At 55.7% G+C, this 26,367-nt stretch overlaps 1 protein-coding gene across 3 annotated transcripts in view; it reads right to left on the bottom strand.

The window, feature by feature from the left end:
- Positions 1 to 26,367, bottom strand: part of GRIP2 (glutamate receptor interacting protein 2) — a 75,280-nt gene that overhangs the window by 37,481 nt on the left and 11,432 nt on the right. For 2 of the 3 annotated variants that reach the window (XM_084902562.1, XM_084902564.1), the window contains exon 1: positions 10,979 to 11,237. The exons of the other annotated variant lie outside the window; for it this stretch is intronic. In XM_084902562.1, the coding sequence (XP_084758688.1) occupies positions 10,979 to 11,033 (55 nt within the window). In that variant the 5' untranslated portion in view covers positions 11,034 to 11,237. Of the gene's footprint in view, positions 1 to 10,978; positions 11,238 to 26,367 lie in introns of those variants that run through there. 3 annotated transcript variants of the gene reach the window in all.

Raw genomic sequence — 26,367 nt, 5'->3', positions numbered from 1 at the left:
AGACCTGCGACCCTTTGGTGTATGGGGTGATGTTCCAACAAGGGAGCTTGTGACGGGGTCCGAGAGAACAGGGGAGGAGCAGCCAGCCCTCTCCGTCACCGAGGAGCTGCTCTTGAGCCCGACTTCGAAGGATGAGGAGGCACACGTCAGAAAAGGGAAAAGCCACTGCCGACGTGCGTCCACGAGTGAAATCCCATGTGACGGAGACGAGGAGACCAGGCAGGACGTGGAGACGGAGCCAGGTCGTGAGGTCTCATCCTACACGTGTGGTCCAGGGACCGACAGACAGCCTGGGCATCACAGAGCTAGCAGGAACGCTCAGGCCCCACCGGGCTTAACAAGGTCCCGGGGGACGCAGATGAAGTTGCAAAGCACAGCACTGGGAATCTGGCTTTCCCCCTGCAGGCAGTGGGAGCCACAGACGGCGGTAGGGTACGGGGGTGAGAAGGCTCCGCAAGGTCCTCAGACATGGAACTCAGCCACGGTCGAGGGGAAGATCTGCCCTGGGAGCTGGCCTAAGAGCAGGAGGAGCTGCTGCCCTGCTCCAAAGATGACCCTTCTCCTCCGAGGCTGCCAAATCTCCAGGAAGCTGAGGAAAGGGGGGCGGGGGCGCGATTGCTGGGCCTGTGCAGCGGCTGAATGCCAGGCCTGCTTGGTGCCCAGGTGGCCAGCACAGATGCAATGGATGGCCCGTGAGGGGCACTGGGAACCCGAGGGGAACTGGCAGGACCACTGAGCTGGTGGGCAGCAGCCCCATGGTTTTGTTAGATGCTGGAGGACGGATTGCTGTGTGACCTGGGGCACGTGTCTAAACCTCTCTGGTCATCCGTTTCCTTGCCTGTAGAATGGGATAATAAAAGCACCCAGCCCTAGCGAGTTTGGCTCAGTAGATAGAGCATCAGACTGAGGACTGAAGGGTCCCGGGTTCAATTCCAGTCAAGGGCATGTACCTTGGTTGCGGGCATATCCCCAGTAGGAGGTGTGCAGGAGGCAGCTGATCGATGTTTCTAGCTCTCTATCCCTCTCTCTTCCTCTCTGTAAAAAAAAAAATCAATAAAATATATATATATATATATATATATTTTTAAAAAGGCACCCAGGCCCTGTGTTGGGGAGACCACATCTTAATGAATCAGAAAACGTCCACCCATCTACTTCCCTGCCATGAATGTCACACCGACACTGAGAAAGAGACCAGAGAGGCAGAACTCGAAGGTCAGTTCGCCCAGGTACACATCCCAGCCCTGCCAGCTGTGTGATTCTGGGGGAGTCACCATGTCTGGGCTTCTACACCCCCCCCCCCACGAGGCATGAGGGCAGAGCCCTGGGAAGGGCTTTGCAGCCTGTGACTGACCAACACACACTCAGGACCTCTTTTCTGCGTGGGGCCAGGCCCGCAGCCCTGCTTGGTGTCTCTTCACGGGGCACCACTGCTGGGACATTCTCTGCTGAGCTGGGCCGGTTTCCATACTGAAGGACCCCTGGCGTCCCTGACCTTGCCCACCCCTGGGCAGTGACCACTGCAATTAGGAACCAACCTACCCCACGCTGCATGGATGGGAAAACCGAGACCCAGAAAGGCGTGTTCACCCCCCCCCCCCGCCCCCGCCCAGTGCAGAGCGGGGGCCTGGACCCCAGCCCTTCCTTCCTCTCAGCCCCAGGCTGGGTCCATCACAGCCACACAATCAAGTCCATCACAATCAAGCCGTGCCCCGAGCCCAGCAGGGCCCCTGAGTGGCAGCCGGAAATGAAGTCTGGGTACAGAGATGGCGATGTGAGGGTGAGAGATAAACCCTTTATTGCTGTTCAGTTGCTTCTTCCTCCCTCTCTCCTCACACCACCCAGGAGCTGGGCCAGGACAATGGCTTCCCAGCCTGGCGGTTAAACTTTCCTGTAAGGTGGGCATAGCGTCCCCGTTTCACCAATGGGGAAACCGAGGCCCAGTCTGTGACCCCACCAGCGGCAGGGGAGGGGCACTGGGTGTCTCTCTCATAGAGGGTGCTGTTTGGCTGGGGCTCAGCTTTGGCCAAGTTGCCCAACATCTCCCCCCACCTCCAGTGCCCACCCCCCCACACCTGACTTCAGGGCAGGCTGGGTTGTGCCTCAGGGGTCATGCCCACCCATGGGCCCCTGCCAGGCTGTGACTGCAGACTGCACCTGCCAGCTCCCAGCCTGACACCGCGGCCTTCCTCCCGCCCTGGGGGGCAAGGGGCATGTAGGGTCAAGGTGTCAAGGGGTCACAGGTGACTGCAAGAGCCAGCCTGGCAGTCCCTGTGCACGGACCAGGGGAGAGGAAGGTCCGGATCGGGGAGGAGCCCAGCGGATGGCCCTTCAGGACCAGGTGGGGCAGAAACTGTGCCAACCTCTGTTTTCAGCATTCTACACCTATTTTCTCATTTCATCCCCACAACATCCCCACTTCAGAGGAGCGGAAATGGGGTCCAGAGAGGCACAACCCCTTGCTCTTCGTCACACAGAGCGTGAGGGGTGAGCTGGGATGGGAACCCAGGCCCTCCTGCTGCTATCCACGCAAGCACCGCATGCACAGCCTCCTGAGAAACGCACGCTCGCGCGCGCGCAGAGGCCTCCCACCAGCCCCTCCTGTGCCCGCGATGCAGGGAGCACAGAGGGACTGTGGGGTGCGGGTTCCCGAGCTGCTGTTCACACAGGACCTGCTCTGCAATCAGAACATCACACGTGACGTGGGGACGCCCCGTCTCTCGCAGAAGGGATTATACCCCGAGAGGATTACAGGAGCCCCGACAACAGAGGGGCCAAGAGTCAAGGTGGCTCGGGGGAGAAGTCCAGGCTAGCTGCCCGGTGGAGGCAGCATTCGAGCGAAGCCGTGAGAAACAGAAGAACCAAACCCTCGAAGATCAGGCAGGAAGGGCATTCTGGGCAGAGGGGACAGCCGGACAAAGGGTGGGAGGGGGGAAGGCGCCCAGGATGTGTAGGGAAAGGCACTGACCAGGCGCGGCAGGTCAGAGGGCTCCAGAATCGAAGGTGGGCTGGACAGGCACGTGGGCTGGGTCCTGACGGACAGAGGCCTGCGTTAGAGGAGGGAATGCGCTGAACGGGGCGTTCCTGGCACTGTGGCTGCCGCGTGGGTGGCATTTGAGGAGGAGCGGGCTCTCCCAAGCCTAAGCCGTCTCCAGGGTGAGGATGGGAGGGTGGGACTCAGGGCCAGGGCAGCCACAGGGGAACCAATCATCAGGGGAGTGAGTGCTGGAGCCTCAGCGCGCAGCGTCTGATCACAGCGATGCCCTCTGGTGGCTGGTGATCAGCAAGACCTTGGGAGGCACAGGCCCTTTCCTGTGCCCTCATGCCCAGTGAGGTGGCTAAGACTGTGCCTGGAATCCTACCTTCTCCCCTCTCGTTCACGCATCACCTTCTGAACAAGTGGCAATGCCCCAGGAGAAGAGGGAGGAGGCTAACACGTACAGAGCGCTTACTGGGTACATAGCGTGTTACATCAGGGTCTTGCGGAATTTTTCCAAAGTCCTCCTGACCCCATTTTACAGAGGAGAAACTGAGGCCCAGAGGAGAAGGAACGTGGCCCAGAACTCCAGCGAGGATGGGCCAAGGGTCAGATCATCAGAATCAGATGCTCCCACCTCAGGTCCTTGACCTGTGCTCTTCCCACTGCCCCTCTCTCATCCTTCGAAGCCAGCCTAAAAGCTGCTTCTACCGAGAAGCCCACCCTGACTGCACCAAGCGGGTCCCCTTTACCCTCTCCTCCGATGCATTTGCTCACCTGCTCTTTTCCTCTAAATGGGAGATCCTCAGCTGTCCAGCTCATATATATATATATATATATATATATATATATACACACAAATAATTGTTGTTGTTTTTTACAGAGAGGAAGGGAGAGAGTTAGAGAGCTAGAAACATCGATGAGAAACATCGATTAGCTGCCTCTTGCACAGTCCCTACTAGGGTTGTGCCCGCAACCAAGGTACATGCCCTTGACTGGAATCGAACCTGGGACCCTTCAGTCCGAAGGCCGATGCTCTATCCACTGAGCCAAACCGGTTTTGGCATGTCCAGCTCATTGACATTGAGCAGGACGGGGCCTTGCACACAGTGAACGCTAAGTGTTCGCTGAATGAGTGAATGAGAAATCGAGGACGAATACACCTAGCCTCTGGGTGGCTACAGTGGAAAGAAACCAATAATGGGTCCCCTCTAACACCTCAATCCGATGCAGGAAACCCTTCCTGCTGTCTGGGACAGCGTGCACAGCTCCACAGATGGGGAGCTCACCACCTCAGGAGCAGCCCACTTCATTCCTAAACAGTGGTGAGGGAAGAGAGCCTCTCTGACATCCCGAGCGGAAGCCTGCCTTCCTGTGACTCTGCCTTCCTGGCCCAGGTCCACCCTTCACAGTCTCGGGGGCTGTGTCTGGTCCCAGGTCACGGCCTCTGAGCCCTGGCAGGCGCATCCAGAGCTCAGAGTCTGGCTATGGCTTCAGCGGGGACCTGCCAGCTCCCCTCCCATTCTGTGAGCCTCCCCCCAGGGTGTGGCTGGACAACGTGGGTGCCCATTCACACTAAGGTGACCAGACGTCCCGATTTTTAACAATTTGTCCCGCGTCCCGCGGCGTTTGGAAAAAATCGGGACTGTCCAGCCAAAAGCGGGATGTCTGATCACCTTAATTCCCACATATGTGTGTCTTTCACCCCCTATAGATTTCAGCGTGCTTTTCACCTCCGGTGTGTTTGCTTCAGGCTGGAATCTCCTTTTACAGGTGAGGAAACTGGAGTTCGGAGGCCAGGAGACAGGGGAACTCGGGTGTCTGGCTCCAGAGCCTTCCTCACGGGTGCAGGAGACCCGTGTGCTCAGAAAGGCTCTGTGTGGCCGTTTTATCTGACGCTGTGCCCTCCTGGTGGACTCGATATTGAAAGAGAGCCCTGCACTGCAGACGGATGGGGAAGCTCAGGCAGGCGGCTAATCTGGAAGGGACCCCGCACACCCCAGTTCAGAATGTGCCGGTGAGATCCAGCAGCAGGGGCTCCCTGGTCGAGGGGAGGGGAAGGTGCGGGCTCTGCAGGGTTAGAGGCGGGCTCTGGCAGAAGCCATGTGTTTGAGGACGCGGCCTGACCCTGAGGTTTCTGGGCCAGCGCCTGCTGCCTGCCAGCTGAGGCTCCCACACTCCATGGCATCCTCTTCGCTGTTCAGGAAGAATCCCTGGGTGGTTGCCAGCTGGTGTCCGGGGCCAGCCTGCCCCTCTCCAGCCTCGCCTCTCCGCACCGAGCTCCCTGAGCCCGCTCGCACCGCCCCGACTTTCCACTCACGGCCCCCCAGGAATGTGCTCTCTAATCCCTCCCCTGCCTGCTTGAACCCCGCAGGTCCCCCAACATCGCTCCATGTCCCTTCCCCCGGGAAGCCTTCCCTGATCCTCCAGCTGAGTCTCCAGAGCCCTCAGGCAGCCCTCGGTCCCGCTTTGGTCAGCTGACCGGATGTCCCCTCTTTCTTGCCCATCTTCCCCCAGATGAGCCTGACACCGGAGTGGTGATGAGCATTCTAGCGGCCCCTGCCAGTCTGTGAGCACCCGCTCCTCCAGCAGGAGCACCACAGAGGGCCTTACAGGGGCCTCCACCTTGAGAAAAACTGGCCCTGACATTCCCATGTGTAAAATGGGGTACACGTGTGAGCTGGGGGAGGAGCAGGACCTGTGCTCAATGGGGGCTGCTTCTGCTCCACCCTCAGCCAGCCTGAGACGCCTCTCCTCGGTCCCCAGCTTGGCTCCAAATGACCCCCGGCTGTTTCCAAACGTCAAGCAAGCCGTCCTCGGTAGACCCATTCTGCAAACAGGGCGCTGAGACTCGGTGGGGGGCGGGGGAAGAGGGGTGGGGGCAGGGCCTTCCCCAAGGTCGTCTGCAGGAGCCCCAGTTGCGTGCTGTGAGCATTTGTCAGATATGTGCCCCCCTCACCCACCCACCTGCCCACACATCTGCTTATGAGTCACCGCCACCTCGGCCAAGACGGCACAATGCAGGGCTGCAGAGACAAGGTCAGCTCAAGGAGAGCACGTGGGCAGAAGGGGAGGGGCTAAGAGGAAGCTTCTGGCCACCGGAGAGCAGAGCCAGAGGCACAGAAGGGAAACCGAGGCCAGAGGAGCAGGGAGCTGTTCAAGAACCACAGAGAGTGGGCTCGGCCTTGGTCTCTGGTTTGATGGACGTGTCTTCCGCTCCATCAGGCCATCCCCCCGGAGGGAGACAGGGCCAGTGGCCTTCACAATTAACGGGGCAATTAAGACTGAACATTCAAGCCGACACACGGAAACGATGCTGGGACCTTAGCTGACGAGATGAGTGCTGGTTGCGGTGGGTGACACAGACAAGGCACGTGTGCTAGCAGGATGTGCACCCAAAGTGTGTGCCTGGGATCTGGGGGAGGGGAGGAACGGATTATCTGCCTGCTCTGTCCTGTCAGACTTCCCCAGACCTGGGCTCAACTCTAGGCTCTGCCCAGGAAGGTCCCCGGCAGGCTGGGGCATGGACAGAGGTGGTGACCAGGTGGGGAGGGTGCGAGATCCTGAGAAGTGGGGGCTCAGCCTGAAGGGGAGCCTTGCAGGACCCTAACCCTCTCTGCAGGGCTGTCCTGGGGCAAAGGGGGCAGAGTGAGGGCAGAGAACCTAGAGGGACCCAGGAGAAGACGGACCAGTAGCCACACGCTGGGAATGCAACAGAGGGGTCCCCTGCTCCCGGTGGGGGAGACGGGATAGCTGACCGCTGAGCAATGCCTGCAGGGGAGCCATTTGGGCTCTGAAGCCAGCAGGCTGGGCTCGGAGGCCCCGACGGCGCCATCTCCCTCCCAGCTGACCTTGGAAAGGCCCTTCCACCTTTTAGTTTCCTCCCCTGCAACATGGGGCAATTTAGCTCACGGCTGGCAGGGCTGCTGTGAGGGTGAGAACGTCCCTGTCAAGTACTTCGCGTGGGGCCTGGCCTGGCGTGCAGCGAGTGCTCAGTCGGTGATCGAGGAACAAAGAACGGGTCCAGAGGCTCACCCCAGGCTGCCTGCATTCCGGGAGCAATTTTCTGAGGATGAGTCTATCCCGGGCTCCTTGGTAAAGAAAGGAACCCCATGGTCTGAGTCACCACGGCCAACCTGAACTTCGGGGGCCCACGCATCGAGGGGGCAGAGGCCTGGGAGCGGGGTGCTGCCCTGGCACCGGGGGAGGGGATGCCTCCCACCTCGGGGGTCAGATCTGCGGCCCCCTCGCGGCTGCCGCAGTGTGGGAAATGCCGGGAGCCGGATGTGGAGGCGTGCTGGAGACAGAGGGGAGCCTCATTAGGGAGGAGAGGAAGGAGTGAATAATTCATCACAGACGTGCCCATGGAGGGGGTGGATGGACAGAGCTGGGAGGGCGGGCACAGCACAGCATTTCCTGTGCCCAGGAGACCCCATGCAGCCAGAAGAAGCCGTTACTATCCTTAATGACCTTGTTATGCTAAAACGGCCCAGGGCACCTCTAATCCATCACTCTGCCCGCCCACCCTGGCTGGGGAGGTCTGGGGTAGGCCCCTGCCCAGAGCCTGCCTTCCTGCGTTTGTCTCCCTAACATACGAAAGCAAATCCCTCCCTCTTTGAATTGAATGTGACCATTTTGTGGCCTCAGAGGCCAAAGCACAGCCCCATGGGAAACCTCACTGAACAGATCTGATCTCCCAGAATCCTCCATTCCACCCTTCAGGGAGGCGCTGTCATGAGGTCTAAGCTGTGGAGGAAGAGGAACTTGGGAGAGTGTGTCCTCTGCAGGCACTGAGGTCCAGCTCCTGGGTGACAAAGTCAGGCCCTCCCCCCCTCAGCCTCCATCTCCTCCCTGTCCAGATGCAGAGGACAAATGACACTGCCGGGACCATCTGAGGTCAGCCGGGGGTGGACACCGGGTGTCCGGCATGGCGAGGTGCCCGCCTCTCTGGGTGCACCGGAGGTGCTCCCCCGGGGACTGAAATCGGGGAAGCCGAGCCAGGACTGAGCACCTCCTCCCCCCAGTCCGGCCCAGGCAGAAAGGGCTGCTTCTGAATTTAAGCAAAGCCTCCAATCCCAGTCTGGGGGACACCAAATGGGGCTCAGCTGACCATGTGGCCCAGGGACCCCACTTCAAGCAATCACAAGGTGAGGAGCTTCGGGGTCCTACCACATAAGATGGGAAACAGAAAGGCCTATGAAGCATGGGCTGAGTCCTAACCAGTTTGGCTCAGTGGATAGAGCGTCGGCCTGTGGACTCAGGGGTCCCAGGTTCGATTCCGGTCAAGGCATGTACCTTGGTTGCAGGCACTTCCCCAGTGGGGAATGTGCAGGAGGCAGCTGATGGATGTTTCTAACTCTCTATCCCTCTCCCTTCCTCTCTGTAAAAAAATCAATAAAATATATATATATTTAAAAACTATATGGGCTGGGCCTGGCCAGTGTGCCTCAGTTGGCTGGGCGCTGTCTGGAGGGGCACATGCCAGGCTGCAGGCTCCATCCCTGGTAGGGGCGTGTAGGAAGCAGCAGATCAAGGTTCTGCTCTCACATCAATGTTTCTCTTTCTTTCTCCCTCTCCCTTCCCTTCTATCTAAATATCAATAAAATATTAAACACACACACACACACACACACATGCTAGATGTGGGGAGGCATGTTCTCAGACATTTAAAAAAGTATTTTGGCCGAAACCGGTTTGGCTCAGTGGATGGAGCGTCAGCCTGCGGACTGAAGGGTCCCGGGTTCGATTCCGGTCAAGGGCATGTACCTTGGTTGCAGGCACATCCCCATTGGGGGGTGTGGAGGAGGCAGCTGGTCAATGTTTCTCTCTCATCAATGTTTCTAGCTCTCTATCTCTCTCCCTTCCTCTCTGTGCAAAATCAATAACATATATATATATATATATATATATATATATATATATATATATTAAAGTATTTTGGAAGAGAAAACACCTCTGTGTTCTTAAATCCTCCTCCCTTGATCTTTCATCTTCACAAATGATGGCCGGTTTACTGTCTGGGCAAACCAGTGTGAGTGCCTCCTGTAGGGCCCCCATAAAGAAATGGAGGGAGACACAGTCAGTCAGGCAGGGCACCCTCCCTCCTTGTTAGGGGTTTGCTGGTGTCTGTATGGGGCAGGGGTGGGGGCAAGCAGTGAGGGGGAAGAGGAAGCAACGTGGCTGGACTCGGATGGGAAGACTGAATTAAAGTTACCAGGTGTCTACTGTGGGCCAGGCCCGGCTCCCATCTTCCCAAATCATCTCTGCAGTCTGGGGAGGATGGCTCTCCTTGGGTCCATTTTACTGGTGAGGAAACTGACGGGGGTTCTGAGTGGGCCACACTGGAAGTCAGACTGAATCCAGGTCTGCTGGGAGCCAGGGGCACTTCCTGCTTCTCCGCTGGGGGCAGACCCTGATCCATAGCGGTTAGTGGGCTTCCAGTCCGGAGCAGCCCTGGATGTGTCTGTCTATCCCTCCAGCCTAGGGGGACCCCCCTATGGCTGGGGGCTCTGGGCAGGGCCCTACCCCAGACCTCCCAGGCCGGGTGGGCAGAGGGGCGTGTCAGAGGGGCACTGGGTGCTCAGGGTCTGTGGCCCTGAACTGGGAGAGGGGTTTCTCCCGTGGGGAGGTCCCAACCGAGGGAAACCCTGTCCCTGAAGCGCTTCAGGCTTTGGCTGTTCGGTCCCTGTGGAGGGGGCTTAGGGACCTCTAGGATATCAGACCACCGGCTGCTGGGGCCAGTGCGGAGCCTCGAGTCCTGTGTCTACCCCCCCCCCACCGTGGCCCCTGCTGCCCGTGATGACTCCCGAGGCAGCCCCTCCCCATGTGGGTCTCCCTTAGAGCCTGGAAAATGCTCGTGGCAGTTATGAGAGCTGCCTCGAGAGGGCCTCTGTGTGTCCGCTGTGTGGCTCTGGGCAAGTTGCTGACCCTCTCTGTGCCTCAGCTTCTCCCTCTGCACCGCGAGGACCAGGAGGGGGCCAGCCTTGCAGGGCTGTTGGGAGAGGCGCTAACGAGTTAATGCCTTGCCTGGCGCACATGGCACTGAGTTAACGACAGTCACTGTTGTTCTCATTTAGCAGCGCGATTATTCTTAGTTCCGAGGAGGCCCGAGACAGAGACTGCGATCCCACCACCTCTCCCTCCCCTCGGCGCTGCAGATGGAGAAATGGCAGCGCAGGGAGGGGAGTGGTGGGAGGGGGAGCTGACTTCCAGCTCCAGACACTTCTCCCAGCCCCGCTCCCTCCCCAGCCTATCCTCCACCCTGCGCACCCCTCCCGGGACTCACTAAGGCGCTGGACACCTGTCCAGGGTGGGGCCCTGCACACGCTGGGACTCAGCACAGACTCAGTTTCATTCCGGGTCCAAGACCTGCCTTTGACACCCCCCCCACCCCTACACTCCCCTCACAGAGCCCCTGTCTCCTCCCACTCCCCCATACCCCCCAAGACACCCCCCTACACACACACACACACACACACACACACACACACACACACCACCCCTGCCAGCCCAGACATAGAGAGCCTCACCCCCCAACAGGGAGGAAAGAAAAGACCATCAGGGACATGCCCTGTGAGGGGACGAGGAAGGAGGCTGTGCACAGGAAAGTAGAGAGGGAGGGAGGGAGGCACACCTAGAGAGAGGCCATGGGATAGACCGGGGTGGGGTGAGGGTGGGGATCCGGGGGAGAGTGAAGGGAGGGGGGTGGACAGACAGTAAGAGAGGGAGAGACAGGCAGAAAGAGAAACAGAGTTAGAGAGACTCAGACACAAAGAGTATGGAAGAGAAACCCCCAAAGCGCCAGAAGACATCGGGTCAAGGTGAAGCAGGAGGAGACAGGGCAGGGAGGGGAGCCCGGGCGGAGGTCCCCCTGGGGCCGCTCAGCCTCGCCCTCCATCCAGACCCTGGTCCCGCCGCCCAGCCCCTGGGCAGGCAGCGGGATCTGCCCGCAATCCGTCCTGGTCCCGGTCCCGGTCCCCTCCCTCCCGCTCCGCTCGGTACCTTTGGGCCGCCGCCTCACCACGCCCAGACGCCACCTGAGAGACACGGCCAGCATCGCCCTCCGGCCTGGGGGGCCCTGGGGTGCGCTGGGGGCGCGGGGCCGGGACCGGACCTGCCCGCGGTCCGCGCTCCGGAGCCCGCGCTCTGCTCTCCGCTCCTCCGCTCCTCCACGCGCCCAGCTGCCTGTGCTCCCGGCAGAGGCTGGGAGCTCCCTGCCCCCGCCCTCCCCGAGTTGCTAAAATAGAGAATCCTCCCCAGAGCCAGCCAGCGGTTGTAAGGCCCTTCCTCCACAACAGCCTGGGGGGCTCCGGACCCTGCGGCAAACTTCCAGGCCCCACCCCGCAAGCCCTCTCCCTCCCAAAGCGCTCACCCCTGCGCTGGCCCCAATCCTCCAGCCCCACTCCCTCCTTCCCACAGCTGGACTGTCCGGAGCCCCAGGCTCTGCACCTGCAGGTCCTCCAGCTGGAACCCCTCCTCTCTGGCTCCATTCAGCTCCTGGGAATGTGTGCTCGGCGTCCTGAGATCCCTGTTTGCTGGCGTCCTTGCCTGCTGGTCTCAGCTATGCTTTTCATACGAGGTTGGGGTTATCTCCTCACACACAAGACCACAAGTTCCCAATGACCCGGACAGGGCCCACTGGCCCTGTGTCCGTCCCTGTGGTCAGCCCAGGCATGTGATGGGGTCATCGGCATAATGAAGAGACAGACCCCTTCAGGGCTGAGAAGGGAGCCCAGACCGTCTGAATCCAGAGCAGGAGCTCTGGCCAAGAGGGAGCCACCTCTTCTTGTTTTTGTTTTAAATGTATTATTATTGATTTCAGAGAGGAAGAGAGAGGGAGGGAGATACAGAAACATCCATGATGAGAGAGAATCACCGCTTGGCTGCCTTCTGCACGCCCCCTATTGGGATGGAGCCTGCAACCTGGGCAGGTGCCCTGACTGGGAATCGAACTGTGACCTTCTGGTTCGTAGGTCCACACTCAACCACTGAGCCACCCGGCAAGGCGGAGGAGGCTCCTGTTCACGGTCTGTGATGAGAAGACCCAGGGCCCAGTGACATGAGGAACGCACAGCAATAAAGAAGGCTGCCCGGGAAGGTGGGTGCTGAGGCAGCCGGGGTGGGGGAGACCCAGAGGCCTGGCCTCGGAGGGTTTCCGGTCACCAGTTTACCTGAGAGGATGCCCGGTAAATGTGCCAAGCTCCACAAGTGAGGACACCCTCGGGGCTGGCTCCACACATGGGCAGAGGTGGGTCGGCCCACAAAGGACCCAGGCCAGCCTCCACCCCTCCATTCCGCTTTTCCCATTCCTGCCTGGGCCTCACAGAGCCTCCGAGGTCCCAGTGGCTGCCACCCCCCACCGGCTTCCAGAAACAAATTAGCATCTCATCAGAAATGCCTTTCATCTTCTCCAGGCCCTTTCTTCCCCCGGCCCAAGGGGTGACATTGCTGCCTCCCAGCTCTTTTGATGTAAAAGAGACAGAGGCCTCTAAGCTTTAGAGAAGGGGGGCGAGGGGCAGGCCCCTCTTAACTCCTCCTCCAGGCTGGGGGAGGGAGAGGAGGAAGACCATACACCCATCTATTCACGTACTCAACAAATGCACCAACTAAGCACCTTCTGTGTGCCAGGCCCCGAGGCGCCGCCATGAACAAAACCAAGCCCTCACGGTGCTGACCTTCTAGTGGGGAAGACAGAGAAGAAATGACGGCTGTAATGACGGGATAACGGTTACAGTATGTTAGAGGTGAAACACACGAGCACTGAAGGGAGCAGGGAGAGGGGTCTGGGAGCACAGAGGGAGATGATTTATAAAGGGGGTAGTCTCCCCAGGACCCACACTGTCGTCTTATGGCCTCTTCCCACGCTAAGGGGCCCCCGGGGCTCCTCAGAGAAACAGCTGATGCCAGGACAAGAGCCTGGGACATCTTGTGGCACCAGGAAGTCGAAAGGACACAGAGGCCAGCTTGTGGGACTCCCATTGGCCAATATCTGGGGCAACTTGAGCATCAAAAAGAATAATGACTGCAAAACTGTAAAAATCCATGTGTTCATGATTCTCAAAAGAAGAAAAAAAAAATCGCACGGGTCCCTTTGGAGGTAGCGAAGGCACAACCTCATTATTCTGTAAACAGAAAATGAAGGCAAAGAATGAAACACTTATCCTGTCTTCCTGTAGGAATAGTATTTTAGAACATAATAAGAGAAAGTCATTCTTTACAGAAGAACCACAGCAAGTAAGTACAAAGAAAAGAGTGGAATTGAAAAGCCACCTTTTTGCAGCCCTAATGAAATTTAGGCTCTGGCCATCAATGCCAGGCTGAAAGGGACTGAGGGACAGAGGCACCAGGCAGGTAGCCCTTGACTCCGTGGACCCGTCTAAGCATCACCAAAAGTGGAACATTCTGGCACACGTGCCTCTGGTAGGATGTGGAAGGAAGACCATGGTACCATCCATTCTTGCCTACAGACGTAAACCTGAACCAAATCCAGGTTTAGACCCAAAGACCAGTGGACAGAAAGCACAAGGGACAGAGAATGTGTTACATGGTACCACAAGGACATTCCACAGGACAAATGACCTGGTTTCGCCAACAAGTAATTAGAGGGCGAAAAAAGAAAAAGAAAAAAAAAAGAGGAAGAAGGGACGGTTATAGATTAAAAGAGACTTAAGAGACCCATCAACCCAATATAATATGAGGACGTTAGCTGGATCCTGATTTGAATAAACCAAGTGTGAAGACATTTGGGAGATAAGACTCAGAAACGGCACAAGGATTGCCGCTACGAGATGATATTAAGGAATTATGGTTAATTCTTTGGGCTGATGCTATTGTAATTATATTTAAAAAAAAAAAAAAAAAAGTCTGTTGGAGATACAGATGAAACACAAAAAGTTCAAGATTTGCCCTTAAAACGCCTCAGGGGTATCCCTGTGTTGCATGTACCAGTTAGAAGTAAATAAAAAATTGAAGTATAAAATAAAAAGAAGCATGGGAGTTATGAAAGGACTCACTGAGAGGGTGGCATTTGAAGAAAGGCTGAAAAGAGGGAGAGCCATGGGAGGGGGGTGTCCCAGCAGGGAGGGGGCAGAGCAGGTCTGGGTGTCCAAGGAGGGGGGCTGTGAGGGGAGCGGGTGGGGGTGTAACAGAGGGCTTCCTGAGCACTCCGCGTGAGACAGGAGGGAAGCCGTGCAGCATCTGAGCAGAGAAGAGACGTGGTCTGACCTGCGACTTACCACCATCCTCTGGCTGCTGGAGGGAGAAGGGACAGCAGGGGGTGGGGACCAAGGCAGGGCGACCAGGGAGGAGGTCCCTGCACAAGACTGGGGGCCCAAGGTCGTTGGGGACAGGGGTGAACGGAATCTGCTTTTTTTTTTTAAAGGTGGAGCTGCCTTCCTCGGCCAGGGTTACACATTTGCAAAACAGCTGACCGATGTTCCTTTCCGTGGGGCAGCAGCATGGGCTCCGGGTCAAAAAGGCCTGGTGGTCTCTGTGTGGTCACTTCCCGCTCTGGGCCTCCGTTTCCCCACTGGTAAAATGAAGATGATGATGATGATGATGATGATTTAAAAACTCGGACAACCATTAGGCCGCTCTCTGGAGGCAGCAGAGGTGAAAAGGTCCTACAAACTGGTAAGGGCTGGGCCTGTGTGGCCAAGAGAGAAACAGCCTTTACTGGGCAACTTCTGCATAACGAGGCTCTACGGACACCAAGCCTCACCGATCAAAGATGCCATCACGGGGGGGCGCCGAAAACAGCTAGTGAGTGCAGAGCCCTGGCCGGTTTGGTTCAATGGATAAAGCAGGGGTCTTCAAACTACGGCCCGCGGGCCACATGCGGCCCGCAGAGGAGTCTGATCCGGCCCGCCAGGTTTTTTGGGCAGTGAGAGCAGCCGAGGTCTTACAGTAGGAATTAGTAGTTCATATAGTCCGGCCCTCCAGCTCTCTGAGGGACCGTGATCTGGCCCCCACTTTAAAAAGTTTGAGGACCCCTGGGATAAAGCATCAGCCTTCTGACTCAAGGGTCCCAGGTTCGATTCCGGTCAAGGGCATGTACCTTGGTTGCAGGCAGATCCCCTTTGTGTGTGGGGGGGGGGGGGGCAGGGGGGGGCGCGGGTGCAGGAGGCAGCTGGTTGATGTTTCTCTCTCAACAATGTTTCTAACTCTCTCCCCCTCTCCCTTCCACTCCGTACAAATCAATAAAACACATTTTTAAAAAAACAGCTAGGGCAGAATCGCAGAATCAGGAATGTTGCTGGATCCTATCCAACTCCGCTAGGTGAGTAGAATCCCTGCCTCATTGTTGCCCTGCACCAAATCTGAGGCACTCGTGTTCAGAAGGCGAAACGGATGGTTCCAGCATCCCAGGGCTTCCGGTGGTAAAGGAGGGATTTCCAACCCAATCCCGCCCCTTCACCTTCTCCGGACCCCCTCCCGGGCCAAGCACCAGGGACCAGCCCCACAGGGAGCGAACATCCCGCCAGGGAAAACAGCTCCTCTATCCGATGGTCCTAAAACGATTCTGAGCCAAAAGAGAAAGTGCCACCACGCATTTTGCATTTTCTCTCGGAATGGGCCAGGGCGGCTGTCGGACAGGAGCACCAACAGGGACACCTGCTGGGAAGCCGGGGGCCCTTCTGTTGATGTTCCTGGCACTGCCTTCCTGGTGTAATAATTAGGCGCAAATGCCGGGCAGGCACCACGAATGAATATGCAAAATACTTCGTGGGGCTCTTGGGTGGAGGTGACAGAAATGCTGTAACTATGGCCGTCAAGTCCCATGGGGGCCACAGGTTTGGCCAGAACCCCTCCCCAGCCTAGGCTATACCAGCACCGGTCCGGGAACTTCCTATTAGGGTCGCCAAAGGAGGATTGCACCAGGAGTGCAAGGATGTGCCTCACACTTTCCTTGTCCCTGGCGTGGCCAGGCACAGGGTGGCTGTGACAGCTCCATGAAGCAGCACAGTCTGGGGCGGGGAGGGCTCTGTGAGCAGGACCTCTCTTCTTAACCATGTGCCAGGCATGTGCTTCCAGAATGCCAATCCGCCTCCGATATAACTAACTTTTATCAAGCGTGACTCTGGCCAAAACCGGTTTGGCTCAGTGGATAGAGCGTCAGTCTGTGGACTGAAAGATCCCGGGTTCGATTCTGGTCAAGGGCATGTACCTTGGTTGCGGGCACATCCCCGTTAAGGGCTGTGCAGGAGGCAGCTGGTCGATGTATCTCTCTCATCGATGTTTCTAGCTCTCTATCCCTCTCCCTTCCTCTCTGTGAAAAATCAATAATATATATATATATATATATATATATATATATATATATATATATATATTTTTTTTTTTTTTTTTTTAAAGCATGACTCTGCTCTAGACATTCCCAGGCTTTGCACACACGAACCCTCTCTGTCACACCCCCCACCCCCACCCCTGAGGGGATGGCTACGATGAGCCCCAGGTGGAGACCAAGGAACCCGGAGCACAAGCCAAAGGCCACGGGCCCAGGCTCTGAGCCTGAACCCCAGCCGGCTGGCTCCCAGCCCCGCTGTGCACCCACTCTGCTGTGCTTCCTGAACACAGACGCCTCTGTTGTGGTCTCCCCGGGAGCGCGTGGGCGGGTGTGATTAAACACAGCAAACGTGGCAGGATGAGCGGCGAAGCACAGCAGCTCCGCACCCAGCACTGCTGGTCTCCGGGTCCCTCCACCTGGTTTGCTGCTGCATGGCCCTCCCCACGGGCTGGAAAGCGAAGGCGCCCTGTCCTGAGAGGCCCTCCTGGGCTCCGGCCGGCTGTGTGATCGCGGGGCCATCCCTTCCCCATCGGCACCACGGGGACAGCCAGCTGGCATTTCAGGTGGCCGGGAAGGTTCTCCAGGGTCAAAGGTGGGAGTTGGCATCATGCCCACCCCACCCTCTTCCCTTGGCCCCCATCTGGGAACTGGCGGACAGCCTGCAGGGCACACAAGATTGAAACCATGCAGCCTCTCCAGCCCAGGGTGATGGATCCAGACCACAGAGCATTCATCATGATGTGTCCACACCACACTGGGCTCCGACCACAGGCCATCAGAATAGCGTGGAGCGTGCCAGGATTACAGGCATGGGAACCACCATGGCGAGTGGACCCAAGCCACAACCATCAGATCCAGGGTGAGGACCGGGCAGGGGGATGGGCATTGAGGGACCCAAGACCTTGTCCAAAGGGACAGTAGAAGTCGCTGGTTCTTGCCACGCAGCTTGGGACCTCCCAAACGTCCTTTCCACAGCCCCTGACTCCTCCACCCTGACCCTCAATCCCGCCAAACTCCCCTTCCCAAGGCCGTGGCTGAGAGAGCAGTCACATGGCCACCGCAGGACCTGGGACAAGTCCCTGCCTGCTCTGGGCCTCAGTTTCCCCACTGTAAAAGTAGGGGGTTGGCCCTTTCTGAGGGTTAGTTCACCTCCAATACCCTGTGAAATGGTTACGTCACTCTTTTCTCCCTCTCTACAACCTCCTGTGGCTCCCAAAGGACAGCACTTGAATGAATGAGTGAGTGAATGGGGAAGAAATGAATGAGTGAGGAACTCTCCTGAAGTCTGATCAGTGCTTTATCTTATTCATCTCCCATGCCCCTTGAAGAGGAAGAGGAGGAGGAGGAGGAGAGGCTCCCTGAGAGCCACAAGTCATTCAAAGTTCTTTGCCACCCTGTGGGGAGCAGCGGAGTGAGGCCAGCCATCCATCAAGGCTAGACTTAATGAGGCTATTAAGTGCCAGCGCCTTCCACGGGGACCTGCGTGCCTCTGGGCTGCAGGGTCACATGACATCCCAGGAATCAGGAGAGACAGCAAGAAGTCCAGGCTGATGCCACCCCAGAGGTAAGGAAAGCCTGGGGTCAGAGTGAGGTCACCATTCGCAGGGGGCTCTTCTTGTCTGCAAACCGGGGTCTGCCTGAGGCTGGGTCCCTCCTATGTGCAAACCCGTCAGATCCTCGTTGAGAGAGAAAAATGATGATGATGACCACAGTGACAATCCAGTACCATTTATTCCAGGCCCCGTGCGTTCATCTGTACCCACCCCATCGTTAATTCACTCACTCACGAAATAGTTGCTGAGCAGCTCTCATGCTCCAACGGTGAATACAACCTGCAGCACTTGCATTCCAGTAGGGAAGACAGACAACACACAGAACAAGTATGCACTACAAGGTAGGCTGATGTAAGCATGTTGAAGGAAAATAGAGATGAGAGGATTGTGTGTGTGTAAGGTACCCTTGTGATCAAGTCTTTACACAAATGAAGGAAGTGGGGGACCCAGCGTGCAGATCTCTGAGCCAGAAAGGACACAAACCGTGCAAAGGCCCTGAGGCAGGACTGTGCCTGAGGATCAGCAAGGAAGCCAGTGTGGCTGGAGCTGAGTGAGTGGCAGGGCAGACGTCTCAGAGGATGTCAGGGAGGTCACAGGGACAGACCACAGCGGGCTGGGTTGGCTGTAGTGAGGGCTTTGGCTTTTCTGCTGAAGGAGGTGGGATGTGTCGGAGGGATGTGACAGGACCCCTCTGGCTTCTGGGGAAGAACAGACTGTGGGGAGGGAGGATGAAGGAGAGGGGACCCGTGAGGAGGTTACTGCAACCATACAAGCAAGAGGTGCTGGGGGCTTGGGCCAGGAGGGGTTCAGGGCATGTTTTGAAGAAAAGTGGTGACTCTACAGAGGCACACAGCCCTAGGAGGCTGGGAGAAGTACATCTACTTCACAGAAGAGAAAACTGAGAGGTTACATCACTTGTCCAGTGCCACACATAAGGAAGTATCAGAGTTGAGATTAGAACCTAGGACATCGGGCTCCAAAACCTGTGGTCTCTTGTCAGGAGGGTCTCCTGGCATACGAGGTTCAGGGTATGAGGTCAGAAGGGGCGCTTCCCCATCCCACCACTAGCCCTTGATTCAGCTACAAAGTGAAGCTGGAGGGGGACCAGACGAACGCTCGTGTGGGAGGCAGGGAGAGGTGGGACAGGTGAGAGTGAGAGAGGAGGTGGCTGGGGACATAGTCCCAGCTTCCTGGGTGCTCGGGAAGTGGGTTGGACACAGGGAGCCATCAGCAAACATCCCTGTGAGGAGGCAGTGGAAAGCCGGGTGCACTAGTGGTGTGACCTTCGGCTCCTCATTCACTCTCTTTGTGCCTCGGTTTCCTCACCTGCCAAACGGGGCATTTGTGGGGGTGAACAAATAGCACGTGCTGGCACAGCAGATGGCAGGCCGTGGTATATTTAGTGATAGGAGGGAGCAGGGCCACCAGGGGCATGGGCAGGGAGGTGGCAAAGCCCCCTCACTCTGTCCCTGCCGTCCTGCCTGCAGGTGCTGCCTCACACTCTACGTCCATCTTCTGCTGCGGACCCAGGGCCTCCCTCCATTAATTCCCGAGTGACAGCCGTGACCCATGTGGGCCTGCTTGCCTGGAAGTCCAACTGCAGGGCAAGGAGAAGATTAACGTTCCTTCCGAAACCGGGAGATTCACTAAATGACACGGTGGCTGAGAGCTGGGATCTCAGCCACCATGCTGTGCCAGAGAAAGCTTCTGGTTCACAACTGCACCCCACCCATTTCACCAGATGGGGAAACTGAGGCCACAGAGGGAGGGGCATGCTCTCAATGCTTCTGCTGCCCGAGCCTCAGGCAGACCCTGGTGTGTGGACACTTTCTGAGCCACCAGATCCCCAGCTACCCACCCCCCACCCCCGTCCTGGTGCCTGAGGTTTAGGGGATTCAGGCAAGGTAATCATGGGGACCAGAAAGGATGGCCAAGGGCCTGCAGGGCCACACAAACCCTCCGGGTGCTGGATCATGAGAGACCCAGGGGGTCCTGAGGGAGTCCTCACAGAGAGACATGGCGGGGAGGAGAGTTTGGGAAGAATTTCCGAATTTTCACACCTGGATCTCCTTCCCAGGGACAGGCTCTGTGCTGCTGTCCTTTCTATGTGTAATCCCGTCAATCCAGGCATTGTGCCCTGACAGGAACCGAACTGTGACCTTTCGGTTCACAGGTTGGATGCTCAGCCACTGAGCCACGCCAGTTGGGCCACGCCTTTGTTGTTTTATTTCATTTCTCAATCATTCATTACTAGTGTATTTTTCACATGCATCAGTCTCCAATAGATTGAAAATAAAAAGAAAATACTAGCCCTTCACCTGAGAGTCTGAGAAGCACTGCTTTAGAGGAACTAACCAGTGACAAGCTGGCCCCCAGCCCGATTCAATTTAAAATAAAGCTGTAAAATAAAAGTTCAGCTTTCAAAATGACATGCAACCTTAAAGCATGCTGAAATGGTAGTACGTTGGTTTTTGTTTTGTTTTAAGATCAGGGTTTCTCAACCTCCAGCACTGGTGGCATTTTAGACCAGATAATTCTTAGTTGTGAAGGGCCATCCTGCGCATCCTGGGATATTCAGCAGCACCCACAGCCTCTGCCACTAGATGCCAGCACACCCCTCCCCAGCTGTGAAAACCAAGAATGTCTCCAGACATTGCCAAATGTTTCATAGAGGGCAAAATCACCCCCAGTTAAGTGCTGGCTTAGATGTTCGGAGTGTGTGTGTGTGTATGTGTATTGGTGTGTGAGTGCATGCATATGTGTTTCATCCCTGCCCATCTTCCTCACTCACATGGCCAGCCTGCCTGGCCCTTGTGGGCATCTGACTTTGCAACCTCTGGTGTCAGCCGTTACTCTTAAGGGGTGCCTGTCAGGTCTCCCATCTCTAAAGTTGGCTCATGTTAGAGGTGCAACCACTACTGAGGACCATTCTAAGAAGGTCACCATGGGAACCAAGGAACCCTCAGAGCTCCAGTCTACACAGAGGTGACGCTGCCTTCAATGCCTCCCACCCCAACTCCCAGAGTGAAAAGCTGTGGGCAAGATCAGCCGCTGGACAGAACCCAGGGACCCCAGCCAGAGGCAAGGGACGTGGTGCCTGAAGAACAAAGGTTGTGGTTGAGAGGAGCTGGAAGGCCAGCTGGCCGTGGGGCTGGTGGAGCAGAAGCTCCTAATGGGCGCCATCAGGAAGTGCTCAGTTTGTTCAAACCACAGATAGCCGCCCTCCAACTGTGGGGGATGATTCAGAACGACCTGGCAGGGCCCCAGGCTCTGGCTTTTTAAAGCTCACCCGGTGATTTCCATGCACAGCAAGAGGAGAGACCTTCCTCTGAGTGCATCAGAGTCCCCGGGGAAGCTTGATAAAAATATAGATTCATGGGGAGGGGAAAAAGAAAGGTCTGACAATACCGAGTAATGGTGAGGATGTGGAGTAACTGGAGCTCTCACACATTGCTAGTGGCAATGTAAAATGGTACTACTTTGGAAAGGAACTTGACAGTATCTGCTGAAATTTTAAAATATGCATATCCTAAAATATACCTCAATAAAGCTGTTAAAATATGCATATCCTACAGCCCAGCCATTGCACTTGAAGGAATGTACCCAAGAGAAATGGGTACCAGAAGGCATGTCCAAGAATATTTGCAGCAGTATTATTCCCAAGAGTAAAAACTTTAAACGACCTAGAAGCCCACCAAGAGTAGAACAGGTGTGTGAAAACGGTGGTGTATTCACGCAATCGAATTCTACACAGCAGCGAAAAAGAATGCACTGCTGCTGCACACAACACCATGGATAGACCTCAAAAGCATGACCTTGAGCGAGAAAAGCTAGACAGAGAAGAGCGCACACGGTAAGATTCCATTTATGTGAAGTTCAAGAACAGGTGAAGCTGAAACCGGTTTGACCCAGTGGGTAGAGCGTCAGCCTGCGGGCTGAAAGGTCCCAGGTTCGATTCCGGTCAAGGGCATGTTCTTTGGTTGTGGGCACATTCCCGGGGGGGGGGGGGGTGTGCAAGAGGCAGCTGATCAATGATTCTCTTTCATCGATGTTTCTAACTCTCTATCTCTTTCTCTTCCTCTCTGTAAAAAATCAATAAAAAAAGTATATATATATATATATATATATATATATATATATATATATATATATAACAAGTGAAAACAAACTTTAATGTGTAGTTATCTATAGAAGGTGGGAATAACGTAAAGAAAACCAAAAGAGTGATCACTCAAGATATCAAGGAGGCGGCTACCTCTGGGTAGGAGGATGGAGGGGACGCACTGTGAGATGAACCCTCGGGGAACTTCTATGGGGCTGGCAATGTTCTACTTCTTAACCAGGGTGGTTACAAGGGTGTTCGTTGTCATTATTCTTTCCACCACACCTCTCTGTTATACCCATGTGCACATTTTATGATTTTAAATAAAAGGTGGAAGAAGTGCTTTCTGTCTGGCTCCAAGCAGTGCTGATTCCTCAGGTTTGGGTTGGGGTCAGAGGATGAGCATTTTATTTATTTATTTATTTATTTATTTATTTATTTATTTATTTTTAAAATACATTTTATTGATTTTTTTACAGGGAGGAAGGGAGAGAGATAGAGAGTTAGAAACATCGATCAGCTGCCTCCTGCACACCCCTACTAGGGATGTGCCCGCAACCAAGGTACATGCCCTTGACCAGAATTGAACCTGGGACCCTTGAATCCGCAGACCGACGCTCTATCCACTGAGCCAAACTGGTCAGGGCGAGGAGGAGCATTTTAAACATGCTCCTCACCCAGGAGATTCCGATTCCCAAGGTCCTGGGGCCATGCCAGGGTCTAAGACATATGCTGAGCACATGCCAATGTGAGAAGCCCAGAAAGCCAGCCCCCCAGGTGGTAGGTCCCGCCTCCAGAGCAAGCTGGGCCATCGCTACTTCTGAGTGATGAGTAGACCGAGTAAGAGCCAGGCGTCCACCAGCACAGAGGCCAGCCCTCGGAACGTCCTGCCGAGGCAGTGCCCAACAGAATGGCCCGTGGGCTGCTCTCGTGGGCTTAAGGAGGGAATTTCCAGAGGGCCACTCTGGATGCAAGGAATTCTGGAAGGGAGGGTGGCACGGGGTCCACCCGTGCTGGCAGCCTGGTGTGGCCAGGCTGGGCTGACAGCCCTTTAAGGAAAACTAAATGGATGGGGAGGAAGCAATTAAGGGCTGTCATTAGGAGGCAGCTGGCAGCTGTCCCCGGGGGAATCTGCTGAGGCTGTGATCTGCCCAGAGCCCAGGTTGGGAGGGGAAGCACCTGCCTGGGGAACCTGCAGGCCCAGGGAAGGTGTGAGAAGCCATGGAAGGTGTGAGCCTTATCAGCCAGGACGAACCTGAACCCGCAGGAGGAAGTGGGCTAGCCTCCAACAGCCCCTGATTGGTTGATCGCCTGGTAAGAGCCGAGCCCCAGGGCAGTGCTGAGGAGAGGAGGAGGGCAGCTGGGACCCACAGCCACGGGGCTCATGGGTAACTGTCATAAAACGCGGTGAGAGTTGCAGAGCTCAGGATGGCGCTGGGAGAGGGTATAACAAGGAGCACCAGGAGGCTTTCCTTCAGAAAAGGTGCTGGGAGTAGGCCCTGGCCAGGTAGCTCGTTGGTTAGAGCATCGTCCTGATACACCAAGGTTATGGGTTCCATCTCTGGTCAGGGCACATACAAGGAACCACCAATGAATGGATAAATAAATAATTGGAACAATAAATGATGCTTCTCTTTCTGTCTCTCTGTCTCTGTCTCTTGTCTCTGTCTCTCTCTCTCTCCTTCTCCCTCCTTCCCTCCCTCCCCCCTAAATTAAAAAAAAAAAGTGATTTTTTTTTTTTTTTGCTGAAACTGGTTTGGCTCTTTGGATAGAGGATCAATCTGCTGAATGAAAGATCCTGGGTTCGATTCCGGTCAAGGGCATGTACCTTGGTTGCAGGCATATCCCCAGTAGGGGGTGTGCAGGAGGCAGCTAATCGATGTTTCTCTCTCATCGATGTTTCTAATTCTCTATCCCTCTCCCTTCCTCTCTGTAAATATATATATATATATATATATATATATATATATATATATATATATATATAATATATAAAATAAAAAATTAAAAAGTGTGATTTTTTAATGTATCTAAAACCAATACATTAAAAAAAAGAAGAAAGAAAGAAAGAAAGAAAGAAAGAAAGAAAGAAAGAAAAGAAAAGAAAGGAAAAAAGAAGAGGTGCTTAGGGTGAGTGCTGCAAGATTAGAAAGAACCAGAAAACCAGTCCTCCCCAATCCCACCCCAGGCAGGGAGAACAGCATGGGCCAGGGCCCTAGGGTGGAAGTAAGAATGAACACACACACACACACACACACACACACACACACACCAGGGCTCTCACACAGTGGACACGGCTCCGGGGCTTTCCTGCCTTAACTCAGTTCACCCTCAGAACCACACTCTGACGTGGGTGCTAGTATTCCCATTTTACAGATGAATAAACTGGGTCCCAGAGAGGTTAAGTGACCAGCACAAGGCCACACAACTCCGTCAGTAGCAGAGACTACATTTGAAACCACTGTGCTACCCTGCCTCTCACTGGGCTTGTTTTCCCCCCAAGCATGGAAAGGAGGCTGGTGTGGCCGGAGCCAAAGACATCAGAGGACAGCCGCGAGAGCGGGCGGGGCGGGCAGCAGCGCCGGGCCACGCGGGAGGACGCGCACCTGATCTTGGCAGCGGTGAGGAGCCACGGAAGGGAGGAGGACGGGACGGTATCAAATACATGTTTTATTTGGATATTTGGGTATAGCCACCCTGGACCACCCACGGACACCTCCTCCTTCCGCACAGACAGAGCCCCGCACGACAGCACGCCCTTCTCTCCGGAAGGGGCGGTCCGTTCTGACAGCCCCACCCGCGCCCACCCACTAGACAAGGACAAATCTCAAATACAAGGGAACCAATTTCCCCAACTTTGGCGAACATGAGGAAGCCCTTTCCGGCACGTGCCCCAAGGAGCCCTCTACACCTTTGATGAATCTACACGCTGCCGTTAAGCCACTTCCCCGTTTCTCCGTTGCCGTTTTCTTTTTTTTTTTTTTTTGCTTTATTGAGGTCATCCTCACTGAGATGGAGCCTTTCCTAATTAAGATTTGTAACGAAGACCTGGCTCATCAATCAGCTTCTCTGCCCACAGCACAGACTACCGATCCGAGGCAACTTCTGCCTCTGTAGGACTCCCCACGCTGGCCGTGATTTCTGTCAACTGCAATTCTCTCGGGTCGGATGTGTGCAAATCTTAATTTGGCATGGAAATGGGATTGTTCTGTCGATGTGTAGATCAACAACTATTTTTTACCGTGCACAGTTCCAGCCGATGTCGGTTTTATGTTGTGTTGATTATTTCAGTTTGGGATGGACTGGGTTGGGGGCCAGTGGGCTGTGTTTCTCAGGAAATCCATAAGAAATGGAAACATTTGTGAGTTTGGGACTTCCATGCACTGGGGGTGGGAGTGTAGATGTCTGCTCCCTGAAGAGATGAGGGATCTTATATCAAGCCTTATATTGGTGAGGCGAGCAGCTTATATCACACCAACAAAGCTATACAGAGTCAAGTTCACCTGGTCAGCCTCCTCTCCCCCAGCCTGTCCTCCTGGCAGCCCTGGTGCTGGGTCCCTTCTCCTTCCTTTCACAGCCTTTCCTCCATCACTCTGCGTGTCAGCTCTGCTCCCACGCTTGCACACGCCAGTGTCCAAAACAGAATGCGGGCCCTCTCCGCTGAGCCAGGACCACCTGCCCTTTCTTAAACCTCCCGGAGGAGGTGATTCCAGGCAAGAAGCTCTCACTCATCAATGACATAAACCCAACCCCGACTGGCCCACGTGAGGAGGAGACCTGAAAAGCTCACATCCCCTTCAGGAAGGGCTGAATCCAGGGGCCCAAAGGATGACATCAGAGCTCAGACTCTCCATTCATTGCAAACGTGACCTGTTTAGTTTGCCTCTGCTCCTTTTCCCCACTCTAAGGTTCCTTCAGCAGCCCCATGGGTTGTTACCTTGCCTTATAACTGGGTTTCCTGGCTTCCTGATGAGCTGGGGGAGAGGAGCAGGGAAGAACAGATGCAGTGGGTATTGTGTGGAGGCTGGGAACCTGCCAAGAGGCCCGTGCATGAACTTGAAACAGGTCAAGTTTGCAAAAACGAGGCCCACCACAGTGGTCAAACAGTCTCAGGAGATGGCCCAAGATGTCCAAACCCCATTCAGAACAGGAACTCCTTTGGCTGCAGCCTTGGTGGGAGCTCACCACCTCCCGGGGCCGTCCAGTCCCATCTTGCCCAGAGCCCAGCCAAGGGTGCTGGGGCCTTCCTCAACCTGGCCTTGGCTGGGAGGCCTGCAGAGAAAGCCCAGTGCCTCCTGACTTGGGAATTCTGCGCGCTGCTGGATTTGTGACAAGAAATTGGGTTAAGGGAGGAATAATCAGCTCATTAACCCCCTTGCCAGACTCCACATGCACACAGAGTGTGCTTCAGAGCTATGCTGCTGACTGTCACTGCCTGCCTGCACCCGAC

This window comes from Pipistrellus hanaki (genome assembly GCF_964339955.1).
Source record: "Pipistrellus hanaki genome assembly, chromosome: 13".
Taxonomy (NCBI): Eukaryota; Metazoa; Chordata; class Mammalia; order Chiroptera; family Vespertilionidae; genus Pipistrellus; species Pipistrellus hanaki.
The sequence above is the reverse complement of the archived record's forward strand: the minus strand, read 5'-3'. Positions and strand labels throughout refer to the sequence as shown.